Source organism: Papio anubis, chromosome 6 (genome assembly GCF_008728515.1).
Source record: "Papio anubis isolate 15944 chromosome 6, Panubis1.0, whole genome shotgun sequence".
NCBI lineage: Eukaryota > Metazoa > Chordata > Mammalia > Primates > Cercopithecidae > Papio > Papio anubis.
The window spans coordinates 129,298,599-129,311,942 of record NC_044981.1 but is presented as its reverse complement, the minus strand read 5'-3'; the positions used below and the strand labels follow the sequence as shown (position 1 = coordinate 129,311,942).

General features: G+C 36.5%; 1 protein-coding gene across 17 annotated transcripts in view; it reads left to right on the top strand.

The window, feature by feature from the left end:
- EYA4 (EYA transcriptional coactivator and phosphatase 4) overlaps window positions 1-12,989 on the top strand; it is a 284,622-nt gene extending 271,633 nt beyond the window's left edge. For 12 of the 17 annotated variants that reach the window (XM_031667424.1, XM_031667418.1, XM_031667419.1 and 9 more), the window contains 3 exons: window positions 3,920-4,041; window positions 6,025-6,125; window positions 9,616-12,989. In XM_031667424.1, coding sequence (XP_031523284.1) covers window positions 3,920-4,041; window positions 6,025-6,125; window positions 9,616-9,696 — 304 coding nt within the window. In that variant the 3' untranslated portion in view covers window positions 9,697-12,989. Of the gene's footprint in view, window positions 1-3,919; window positions 4,042-5,885; window positions 5,987-6,024; window positions 6,126-9,615 lie in introns of all 17 variants that reach the window. The other 5 variants (XM_031667426.1, XM_031667425.1, XM_031667420.1 and 2 more) reach the window with 1 other exon arrangement.
- Window positions 12,990-13,344: the final 355 nt, after the last annotated feature.

Sequence of the window (13,344 nt, the reverse complement as noted above, 5' to 3'; positions counted from 1 at the left end):
GTAAGTGGAATTGTTACCTTTCTTGTTTATCGTTTTGAAGATTTAGTTCTGATTGTACAATATAGATAAAAAATGTTTTAATTCCTAGACTGTTTTAGACTTTAAGGTACCTACCAATTCTGAGTTCAGTGATTTTTCAGTTTCAGTGCATGTGCATGAGAGGGGGCGAGTGGGAGAGAGAGAGAGAGAGAGAGAGAGAGAAAGGTGTTTTGGGATGAGAGAAGGTTGCTACTTCTCGGAATAAATAGGAGACCCTATCTCACCACCCATTTCTTCTCATAGCAACTGATAATACCCACAGAATGGTTACATGACTTCTAATGAAAAAAGAAACAGAACTCAGTAGGTGGCAAAGTACAAGGTGGTGATGGCAAATATCAAACAGTACTGTTTACACAAAAAATGCATGTTTTAGGTGTTAGGCCATAATGGATAATACACATAATGTGAGCACATCAGAAAAGCAAGAGAAAGCTCTTGAAAAAATTCTAACCATTTTGTTGTTTGAACTAAACAGTGAAATTCTGACTTCTGTCAATATAGAGAGCAGAATTAAATCGATTTGTAACCAGTTGTACAACCAGGTGCCATATATGCTAATTCATAAAGTGATGTAAGTCTGGAACATGATAGCTGGTAAGGTAGAGTTGAATCTCTGTACTGTCTGCTTCCATGATTTTGTATCTGAGTTAGGTGAATAAATAAAAGCATGCTTAATAAGTGGGAGCTAAATGATGAGAACTCATGGACACATATAGGGAAACAACAGACACTGGGGCCTACTTGAGGGTGAAGGGTAGGAGGAGGGAGAGGATCAGAAAGAGTAACTGTTAGGTACTAGACTTAGTACCTGAGTGATGAAATAATCTATATAGCAAACCCCCGTGAGGTAAGTTTACCTATATAGCAAACATGCACCTGTATCCCTGAACCTAAAATAAAAGCTAAAAAAAGAATCTGTCAGCATTTCCATTAAGAAAAGATTAATGGGCCAGGCACGGTGGCTTACACCTGTGTGCACTTTGGGAGGCCGGGCAGATCACGAGGTCAGGAGATCGAGATCATCCTAGCCAACACGGTGAAACCCTGTCTCTACTAAAAAAAAAAAAAAAAAATAGCTCGGCATGGTGGTGCACACCTGTAGTGCCAGCTACTCAGGAGGCTGAGGCAGGAGACTCACTTGAACCTGGGAGGCGGAGGTTGCGGTAAGCCAAGATCATGCCACTGTACTCCAGCCTGGAGACAGAACAAGACTCTAACTCAAAAAAAGAAAAGATTAATGAGAACATGCAGTATGTGTTTTTCTGTTCCTGTGTTAGTTTGTTAAGGATAATGGCCTCCAGCTCCATCCATGTCCTGGCAAAGGACATGATCTCATTCTTCTTTATGGCTGCATAGTATTCCGTGGTGTATATGTACCACATTTCCTTTATCCAGGCTATCATTGATGGGCATTTAGGTTGATTCCATGTCTTTGCTATTGTGAATAGTGCTGCAGTGAACATGTGTGTGCATGTGTCTTTATAATAAAATGATTTATATTCCTTTGGGTATATACCCAGTACTGGGATTGCTGGGTTAAATAGTAGTTTTGTCTTTAGGTCTTTGAGGAATCGCCACATTGCCTTCCACAATGGCTGAACTAATTCACACTCCCACCAAATGCCGCATGTTCTCACTTATAAGTGAGAGCTAAATGATGAGAACATGTGGACACATAGAGGGGAACAACACACACAGGGGCCTTTCAGAGGGTGGAAAATGGAAGGAGGGAGAGGATCAGGAAAAAAAATGGATATTAGGCTTAATACCTGGATGATGAAATAATCTGTATAACAAGTCCCCATGACACAAGTTAACCTATGTAACCAACCTGCCCTTGTACCCCTGAACTTAAAATAGAAGTTACAAAAGAAAAGATTAATGAATAAGATGACAAATTGCTAGTTTTAAAAAAAAAGAAGAAAAAAAGCATGCTTAATAAATGTATGGGGAACACAGCGTTCAGAGAAAGATTTATTTGGACTAATTGAATCAGAATGGAGAAAAGCCTGACAGGGCAGAAAAAAAAAGTTAATATTAAGAACATGGAAGTAAATGAATAGTTGTCACATCCTGCACAGCTTCTGACCCGTGGCACAGGCGGAGCTGCATGGATAGCAGAAAGTCCAAATGGAGAGTGGAGGGGAAGCAGCTTCGTGTGTCTGATTGGGGAAGCCATGGCAGCTTAGTTTGTGGGTTCTAGGCACAATATTCCAGTGGGGGCTGTGACAGGGTTGAAGCAGCCTGTGTCAAGTATGGTAGTCACAGGGGTTTGGACTGTGGGAACCACATAAAAGAAACAGATGGAAGGAGGAGCCAGAGAGCTTAGTCAGAAGAGTCATGTGTGGAACAAGATTACCAATTTCAACTGTTTCAGATATTAGGCTGAAAATCAATTAGATTTCTCCCTGTGTCTGGAAAGGAAAGAACTGGGACCAATGAGTAGGAATCCTGCAAGGGAGATTCTGGCTCTATATAAGGAAGAAATGTCTAACAGTTAAGGCCATTTGAAATGGACTTGCTATCTCATGTCCCCTGTAATTGTTGACAAGAGAGACCAAATGTCAAGGACGCTGGAGTGTGAGGACCCCTGAGCACTGACATGATGTGTAAAATGTTGTGGAGTGTGCATTTCTCTGAGAAGGAGGTTGATAACTTTCATTATTTCTAAAAGATGTCTTCTCTATAAGTTAAAAAAAGATTATTACATTATTAGATTATATATACTATATAATATATACAGATTAATTATTAAACAGATGGCTTTAAGGCAACTAAAGGAATATGTGATATTCCAGAAATAAATAAAGATATAACAAGGAAGGGAGGAGAAAAATCAACATACATTGAATAGTTGTTATGGAATTTGCTGAGTTATCCACATGTATTACCATATTGATACAGTTGCAGTTTTGCCATTACTTTTAATGGCAAAAAACAAAATTGCTTTTGCACCAACCCAATAGTTTTCACAAAATGCCTGGAATGTCAGAAAAACAGATGCTTTGTTGAATTATGTATTAGAACCCCTAACAAAATTAACTTACCCTCTGACCCTAATTATTCTACGAATATAGTCTAAGGATAATCAAAGATGTAAGAATATATTTAGGTAGCATTACTTATAATATTTAGAAATCAAAAGCCACTTAAGCAACTGAATTTAACTTTAAGAAATGCTGGTGCATCTACATGGTAGAGTAGTTTTTATACATTGTTTTGTTGGGAGAGGGGAAGTAATAGTTAAAAGATATAAACAAATAGGCTCATGATATAAATACATAAAGTAGAATACAAAATTGAATACATAGAATGTTCCCAATGGGAAAACAAAATCTATATGTGAACAGAAACACTGAAAGTAAATGCATGAAATGGAGAGAGCAGTTATCTCTGGATGGTTACATAATAATTAATGCTTTTTGTTTTCTTCTTTATATTTGTCTTTCACAAATTTTTCTGTTACAAGTATATACAGTGTTTATAATTTAAAAAGAAATGTAACTCTGAATATCACCCAGTGCAAGTTATGAAAGTTCATATCAAAACCACATCTCTAAACTTAAAAAGCCTAAGCTTTATTTCATTCTACCATGTTTTCATTCTGTAACACTTACCTACGTATGACTTTTAATAGCATATTGTTTTGACAAAATATGTTGTAGAACTTTAAGCATCACAGATAGTCATGGGTTTGTGTATTCTTCTTAATAATCTGCCATTATTTGAGGAGTGTCTGTCTGCTGATAGGCAATAGCTAATGAATATTGAAAGGGACCATTAATTAAGGAATTTAGAGACCACAGTGACAATTTCAAATCTATTAGAAGTTATTTAGTATTAGAAAACAAATGTGTATATTTCCTCCCTATTTTAGGAGTAATTGCGTAAATGTCTTGGTAACGACAACCCAGCTGATCCCAGCACTTGCGAAGGTTCTACTCTATAGTTTAGGAGGTGCTTTCCCCATTGAGAATATTTACAGTGCAACTAAAATAGGTAAGGAAATTATTTTGAACTCTGTATGGAATGTGTCCACATCTGTGTGTCTCTGCATGGTTCCCTTTTTCAGCAATTTCACTTAGTATATGAAACAAATTTGGGTAAAGTTCAAATTACAAAGTCCCTGCAACTCATTGTACATGTATGAATATTTTGAGAACTGTTGCCTAGTGACATTAAGAACTCAATATCTGAGTATAGATATTTCATTCTTGTATTTCACAGACTATTACAGCACATGTTATCTAAATAATATGTAATATCTCTAGCCATAGTGTTTAATAGTTTAATTAGTATAGAGTATAATGTTGCATCCTTGCATATGCAGTAATCTAGATCCAAGATAAAAATACTATTTTGGCTTTGCAGGGGATTCTTTGATGGATTGAACTAGTGCCTTTAATTACAGAAAAAATTAAAAGAATTTTATGAATCAGAAAACATAATAGGAATATTCGTAACACATGAGTGACTGGAAATCTACATTTCCAAAAATGTGCAGTAGCAATCAAAGAGCCACAACCTTGTTTATTTAGATAATATCTGTTTGTGGAGCCATCTTTGATTTTTAAGTTCATTTCTCGCAGACTCCAACTTCTAATGAACATTCAAAAGTAAAACTTCATCAACTTCTGCTGTATTGAAAGACTTCAAAGAAAACTGATGTATTCCATTGTCTGTCAAGGAAATACTTGGGAAAATAAATGGGTTGTATAATATGCCTTGAAGGTCAACAAACTTAGGCTCTGGCACATTGACAAGAGAAGTTCAAAATCCTAAAATCCCCCACCAAAAATAACCTGCCCTAGGCTTTGAGGAGGTCTGATGTTGGCCCTGGCAAAAGGAGCCTCCAGTTGCAGCTGTTTCAAGAGTACAGTTAAGGAGAGCCAAGCTTCCGTAGAGTAAATTTCACATTGTCCTAAGCCCTACAGTTCAGAGCCTGGATATCAGTACCATACATTTTTAATCTAAATGTGTGTATTTATGTCAGCAGGACTAATAGAAAGAAGAAAATTTTGCTTTTTGATGATTTTATAGCAGAATAAACATTTATTTTAGTAAAGACAGTATTCTTTCTGTTGGCCAAATAGTTCCTTATATTCTTTAATCTGAAAAAAAAAAAAAACATTTTTATTTTTTCCTGTAAGCTAGTGTTTTTTGGAGTTCTGAACCATCAGATTAAGAAAAAAAGCAGAAGTAGCCATGGCTGCATGAACATTCTGGAGTGAAATTTAGAGAATAATGCCAATGTTTTAAAAACAAAGAATATGTAGAAATTCCGTGGTGATGTTCCCGTAGTGCAATCAGAGGACACCAGTGTTGTCAGTACTGTGGCCCAGTCAGACTGCACCCTTAGTAGAAGTTATTTGAGCAGGCTAACTGTCATCCACTTGAAGAAAGGAGTTGTTTGTCAAGGTAAATTCACTTCTTAGTATTTCCTCTTTTCTTAGCAGTAAACCTTCAGTTTTTCTCTAGAACACATTTAGCTGACTTGTCTATACTACTGAAAATTGATTTACAGAATTAAACAAACAAAGGTTGTTAAAACTTATAGTTGCCTGTAAAGTTTCCCCAATACTCTGGTGGTGGAGGAAAACACACTAATATTTTCTCTAGGTCAAATGCTTAACCCTACTGATATTTTTGGAGTGTGAAACACATTGGTTTAATCATCTGTCCTAAGTAATGCCTTAACGTTATTCAAATATGTGTTGATTGCATAAACCCAGAGGTTGTGAGCCAGTTTAAGTGATGTTCAAGAGGCATTAACTTAACACTTTATGAATCTTTAGGTTAATGAATGCAGTGGCTGGAAGAATAAGCAGTGCATTGTTTTTCAGGCAAGGAAAGCTGTTTTGAGCGTATAGTGTCCAGATTTGGCACTAACATAACTTATGTTGTGATTGGAGATGGCCGAGATGAGGAGCATGCCGCTAACCAGGTAACTTCACTCTGAACTTTATCTCGTTTATCTTCCAGGAAAAGAAAGTTGCTTTGAACGAATAATGCAAAGGTTTGGCAGAAAAGTAGTGTATGTTGTAATTGGGGATGGTGTAGAAGAAGAACAGGCAGCAAAAAAGGTAACCTGTCTCAAACAATGTTGGTGTGATACTTCTAATGCAAGCCTTTTTGTTTGCATTTCTGTAGTTTGGCCCAATGGCAGCTTGACAAATGATTTAAATTTATAGATGCAAAGCAATAAGAGCATGAGAGGGTCAATACTTACATTCAAATAAACCATTTGGAGTTTAGCATTTTTTGCCTGAAATTTGATAGGAAATGCAGGGAAAGTTAGTTATATTTATTTATATGTTTAAATGTATGTACACACAGTAAATATATATAGTAATATATATATTTGTGTGGGCATATATATACATGCTTATATAGATGCATCTGTATATATTAAAACACATACCATGTGCACAGATATAAATGAGCCAGGGGATCTGCAAGAAAGATGGGGGGAGAATAACCATTGTTAAGCACATGAAATATAGCAAGATAAAGATTAAGGAGCTCCATACAAAAGTCATGTAAGTAGTTCATGAGACCTACATGCCATATAGTCCTCGTGAGTGCCTGGAAGTAGGCATACTCTATGATAAGGAATGCTGAGGGCAGATTTAATAGCTGAAGAAAAACTACTACAAGAGATTTTAATAAGTGCTACTGAAATGGGATGTATTGCTCAGATCCTTTTGTACCAACTTGTCTTAGCCATAATGTGCTTCACATCTCCTGGAAGAGTTTCATCTGTTGTAGTGAGCCAGTGGTACTTGATTGAAGCCAAGCAGCTGGCTTTGAACACATTCAGAAGATCCCATAGGCCCTCAGTATTTTAATAAGCCTTTTCATCTGTCCCATATTTCTGAAGAAGAAACCAAGGCAATTAAAAACCGTTAAATGGTTGGTTCAACATCAAAAGAAGAGTGATATCAGGATTGGCCCCCAACACCAGACTGTTGGTCAACTCCACCCTAAGGTCTACTGCTGCCTTCACTGAATGATAGAAAAATATCATCTAGCCAAGATAAAAGTGATAGAATTTACAAAACAAAGCCAAATGATGAATTAGTATTTCTAAACAATGGCATACCAGCTTATACTGTTTTACATAGAAAGAATGTTTTCTGTATCACCCTAAGGAGATTTTAAATCATCATCTAATAAAGGCTTCGCCGCTTGCATGTGCTGGAGTGTTTACCTGTTTTCAAAAAACAGTCGAACAGTTTTGTAGAAAAGTTTATGGCTATAAGAGAAAGAGAAAGGAATTGATGTGTTTTTCTGGTCAATTTAAATCAAGGAAAATGAAGAAAAGGAAAGCACTTCCACTTTAGAAGGTTTGGTGACAGTATTGGCAGCCATACTTGAAAATCTCCATGCTTTTCGATTACATTTAAGAGAGTAGGTACAGGCTCTGCCTCCCACAGAACACCTCAGCCTTCATTAGCAGTGTCAATGACCCAAGACAGCACACTGGCCCCAAGCACGTCCTGTATGAGGTCAGGGCTGCAGCCTCAAGAAATACAGCTTTCATTGCTGACTACTACTTGAAATGCTTCCAGTCACACTCCACTGAAATATCTTCTGGAGTTTGTCAATGTCGTGAGTCCATGTTGTGATGTTTCTTATTGACACCATAGTTATACACAACAAAGAGCAGCCAGTGATTAGTAATACAGCCCCACTCCTGCTCAATGTATGTGTCTTTTAGCCTATACAAATTAAATTCACGTATATGTAGGTAAGGACTAATATAATTCAATTTTCCAAACCAGTAACACTGTATGCTTTTGACGATTAAAACTTAACCCAGTCGACCTGTTTTCCACAGCATTAATGTTTAGATTTGGTTTCCCCAGTTGTTATACCATCTTCTTTATACCTAAAACTTCAGGAGGGAAAGGCATGACCCTGAATGGAAAAGAATATCAGATAGAATGCTATTTCCAAATGGTTGTTGATGTACGTACAGTTTTGGTGATGGTGAAGGCTTATTATTCTATTTTAAAGCAGAGGTGGTTGGTTTCTCTAGTACCCAGAATGCATGCTTTTCTTTGGATGTAGCAGTAATCGCATGTGCAGAAATGTTAAGTACTGTTTTGTTGTTACAAATAGATCTGAGCTGAATGAAAAAAAGTTACTTCTATGTGAATTTCTGTGCCTTAATTTGACCTAGACATACTTTGTTTGAGAAATTTAAGAAGAAATATCAAAGTTTAGGAATAGGAATGTCTGCACTCTTCTGCAGAAACATATAATATTAATACAAGCTGTATATGTAGTTTGAAATTTTCTAGAAGCCACATTTTAAAAAATTAAAGAGAAACAGGTAGAATTAATTTTAATAACATGTCAACCCAGTATATCCAAAATAATTGTCTTGATATCTAATTAATGTAAAAATTGTTGAAGTCATGTTTACCTTCTCTTTGTTTGTTTGTTTTGTTCTAAGTCTTTGAAATGCGTTATGTATTTTAAACTGGACTAACCACATTTCAAGTGCTCCATAGCCACATGTGGCTGGTGGTTACCGTAGTGTGCAGCAAGGAATTATATAGCATTAAGGATTATTATGCTACTTAGTTCTTACATAAAATATCATTTGCATGTTTTATATCTGTATACTCATTTCCCTTATATACATGAATATTTTATATGTGCATATTCTAGAAGTTGTCATCAGCCCAAACTTACAAATCGTGCTTTTGTTTTGTCAGTTCCTGTAGTGCAGTGTTTTTCTTTTTCATTATCATCGCCAGTGGGGACTCTTTAGACAATTTTTTTCTAATTACTCCCTTTCATGAAATTTTAATGCCACATATGTACTGTATACTATTATAGTATATCTTTGGAGGGCACAAACCATTGTAATGTCTAAGATTTTCTGCCCCACAAGAACTCATTTTTGTCCCCTTGGGGATGATATCTTCCCCATTGAAAATGTATGCTAGATACTTTCTGTCAATTCTACGCCAGTGAAATAAACCAGGTCGACTCGACTGGCTTAAGTTATCGGTTGTCCCAGACAAGTAAGAAAGTTATAATCCCCATATTTTTTCTACTTTATATAGTCCTGCTTCAAATTATTTTTATACAGAAAGGAATTCACCCTCTTTTCTTCCTAGATTAACAAAATTAAGAAGCTTATCATTTTGTTTTATTTTATTTTTGACTGAGAGAGAGGCCTGTAGGAGAGATGCACTGATTCAAACTTGCTTTCCATCAGCCAGGTAGGATTGTGATACCCACTTGCTTTCCCAGATGTCGATGTTGGTAGTGATACTTCCAGAATAAATGTTAAACTATCTAAGCAGTGTTACTATTTGCTATTATTCTCATTAAAATCCAGTTCAGATCTATTTCTCTGTTACTTTGACAATGCCATATTGGTGCTGCCAAGCCTTCACGTATGATCATCCCGCCTTTAGACTCCCTCCCCTGAACGTGGGTGGGCCACACAGCCCTGTGTGTGCTGCTGCTTAATTGAGACAATGGTTGTGATCTCTCTCCATGCCTCATTCCTTCCCCTTCTCTCTCCCACCCCTCCTTCTCCTAACCATGCAGCACAACATGCCCTTCTGGAGGATATCCAGTCACTCAGACCTCCTGGCTCTCCACCAAGCACTGGAATTAGAGTATTTGTAACTGTGTTCTCTAGCCGGAGATCCATTTTTTATATTTCAAGTACACTGAATTTTTATGTGTGATTCAATGCCTCTGGCTCTACACATATAAATTGTCTTAATGGATGAAATCATATTTGGAATAAAAATTCCAGAATGAAGAATTCAGATTGCTGAATGGAGTTAAACTTTAGTGCTACAGAAAAGAAACTCTATGGTCTTATATTTACAACACTTTAATGGGTTTTTAAAAAATCTGTGGAGGTTGCTGGTACACACCAAATGAGTCCAAACTGGAATGAGCAGCTTTAGCAAAGAACTCTTACCCTGGCAAAGCAGCAACACACATGCTCCGTCTGACAAGGTGGTCAACAACATTCCTCAAATTGGGAGATCTTCTCAGCCCTGAGGTTTGAATCTGACTTTAGCCTACCTAGCCCAGAAAATCTGAATTGGAATGCACTCAGACTGTATAAGGACAGTCCTATTTAGACCTGTAATTTGTGTAAATTATTGATGAAAATAATTTACTGTGACTTTATTAGCAGCTGACTTTCAAAGTGGATGCAATTTTCCTTTCATTTGTCGGGGAGGGGAGTGGGAGGGGAAATGGGAATATAATATTGTCTCTTTTTTAAGTTTGGCAAACAGAATGTTCATACTGATGTGTTGTGCCTTAAAGACAAGACAGCATTTGTGTGTTACAATGTAACTTTGGTTAAAATCTCTGTAGATAATGAAAAAAAAATCCTTTGTGATGATTCTTAACATGACCAAATTTAAAAGTCAAGCTCTCAAAGCTTAATTACCGCATCAGCAAGAAACTGAGTATTTGTTGCAATAAGAAAACAACAACAATAAAGGAAAGCTTGTGTTGTATTTGGGTTCTTAATAATTCCAATAATTGTATGAGGCAACTATTTGCGCATCCAACCATAAGCAGAAAGTTTGGGAAAGACTGTGGGACCTTCACTTAGAAAGTGAAATGTATGTAGAAGTCTCAAGTACCCCTTCTACAGTTTTACTGGAGAAAACTAAGAGCCATATTCATGACAACCTGCACGGTTTTGAGGTTGAGACTTTTGATATGTGTAAGTTGCATAGAGGAGGACATTATCATGCAAATCATGAGCAATTATCACATTAACTTTTTTAGAATATGCCATGGACATGGTGTAAAATTCACATTGAGTGGGCATGGCTTAAAATAAAGCTAAGTGTGTTTATTCCCAATGCCATTGCAAAAATGATAATATCATCAGTAATGGAAGGCATATCTCCCAGATGGCGTCTGATGAAAGCAATGAGTTTATGAAAATGTTACCTAGAATATCATCATAAATTAAATCAGCAAGTGAGTTGGATCTTGGCAGCGTTACTGAAATGACAATAGTAAAATAGTACCTGGTTCTCCATCTGAATACATCAATGTAGGTTCTCCTCATGACAGACTTGCATATGTTAGTTTCTGCCTGTATTGTTACTGCGCAATGGATGGCATTCATTACAAGAAGAGCCCGTCATCGTTGTGTTTGCATGGTTTTTTTTCCCTGTGTGTAGCCCATGTTGGGAACACGATACAGTTCTCCTCTTACTTCCTGTGACATGATTTCCCTTGTGGAAATTTAAGACTTTAAGAACTAGAGTATTTTTATGGTGTCTGCACCTGCAGTTCTGTGTTTAAAATGTCATAATGTGGATGCTAGAGTCAGGCTACTAGTCAGTGCCCCTAGCCAGAGGCTGGTTCATGAATTCATCAACTGAGGCCTCTGTGGCTTCAATAAAGTCTACATTTTGCTCACAGATTACAACATTCACTGTGGAAATAGATTTCATTTCTTTGGGCTACAAACCTGTATTTCTTTACTGAATGCTAAGGCCATGTTTATACTGGGCAGAAAGATACTGAGATCCGAATTTTGTACAAGATTGTGATTTCATCATCTAAACCTTAAACTTACCCTTTAAATTTTGTAGCTTTTGGCTGCCTCTGCCCCAAGTACTATTCCAGGCAAATTGAAGTTGGAATACGTTTAATAATATAAAAATAATGATAGTAAATCTTATACTTCTGTTGGCCCTTAGATTGAAAATAGCAGTTAAAAAAATTTAAGTGTTGCCTTGATTATCAGTACTTAATTATGTTGTGCACTAAAACCTTAAGTATTTATTACTGTGAATAAAAACAAATTATCTTTACTGTATAGCTGGTTTCTTTAAATGATAGAATTGTGACATTAGGTATAAATTTGTAAGTCTTTTCATATCAAACAAGCAAGGCTTTTTATGCTGCTAAGTCTGCAGGTGCAGAAAGAAACACCCTTTGGAAGGGCAAAGAGAAGCTGGCTGGTTGCATCACCCCATGCAGTTTCTCACACACATCTCTTTTTCTGATTCTGTGTTCAGAAGAGGCTGCCGGCATAAAACCTAAATGCTAGGTTGACGGAGAACAGCTTGTCTGGCACAACAATGGTGCAGGCCCACAAGCCAGCATCACAGCTTGGCCATGGGACGTTGAGCATGCACAAAATAGAACTCTTCCCTTCCCACCTTAGGAACAGAAAATCCTCCTCCTTTCTAACCTGAAAAATGAAAACTGAACTAAAAAACACAAAACGAACCCCTTGGCCATTCCCACCTCCTATTGACATATGGACTATTGTGCCTTATTGTAAACCAGTTTGAAAAATGTTCTGTAACTAAAGTGGGTTTTCGGCTCTTATGTATACAGCTTGGTATATTATTACAAAAGATAACCATCTTGTGTTGCACCTTAAAAATATCAAGACCACGTAATTTCAGTAACAAAATAGGTGGCCTGGCTACAGTATTATAGCATACAATTAGAACACTATGCCCCTGCAAAATTTTGTAAATCAAATTCAGAGGCAAAAACATATTTTAGAATCATACAGTTTGCACACAACAAGTAGGTAATAACTGTCTCTAAAAATGTTTTCTCCTTAGTCTGTGATGAGCTAAGATTCAGAATAGTGTCAACAGCATGCTCCTGTATGAAGTTGTTTTTTTAAAGCACATTTGTTTATGACAAGCCTACATTCTCAGTGAATATGGCATTTAGTATTTCTTTTGAAAACAAACTTAAGCATCATGAGCCAAAGTTGCATTTTGACTCCCAACTACGGTAGCGTTATGGACATCTCACAATGTCAAGGGTTTCTGTTATGTATTAGTAAAGTATAGATTATCGGGGCCTACGTAATTTAAAGAAATGTAAATTAATATTAAAAGCTTGTAAAAATATGTATATCTTTACTATTTCTCAATAAATACCTTTGCAATTGTTTTCATTTCCTTCACCCTCCCATGTTGTAGAGTTTTTGTGTGTTTATTTAGCTTGGTTCTAAATCATGTGAAATTTGTATTTAGGTTTCTGGTCTTCATAACTTTTCTTTTTTATGCCTAAGTTGCATAATTTTCAGTTAAAGCAAAATGAGATGTAACCCAGTAAAACATCACTAATTACGACTAAAAGTGGGCTGCTTTCCTGAAAAGTTGTCAGCTGCATAATTTTTTACACACAGATAGCTACATTCAAATAAGTATAATGGATAACGTAGCCACAATTCACTAATGATAAAGTAATTAAAATATTTAGACCTATTAGAATATTTAAAGCAAGTATCCTCTAGGTGAATATGGGACGTAG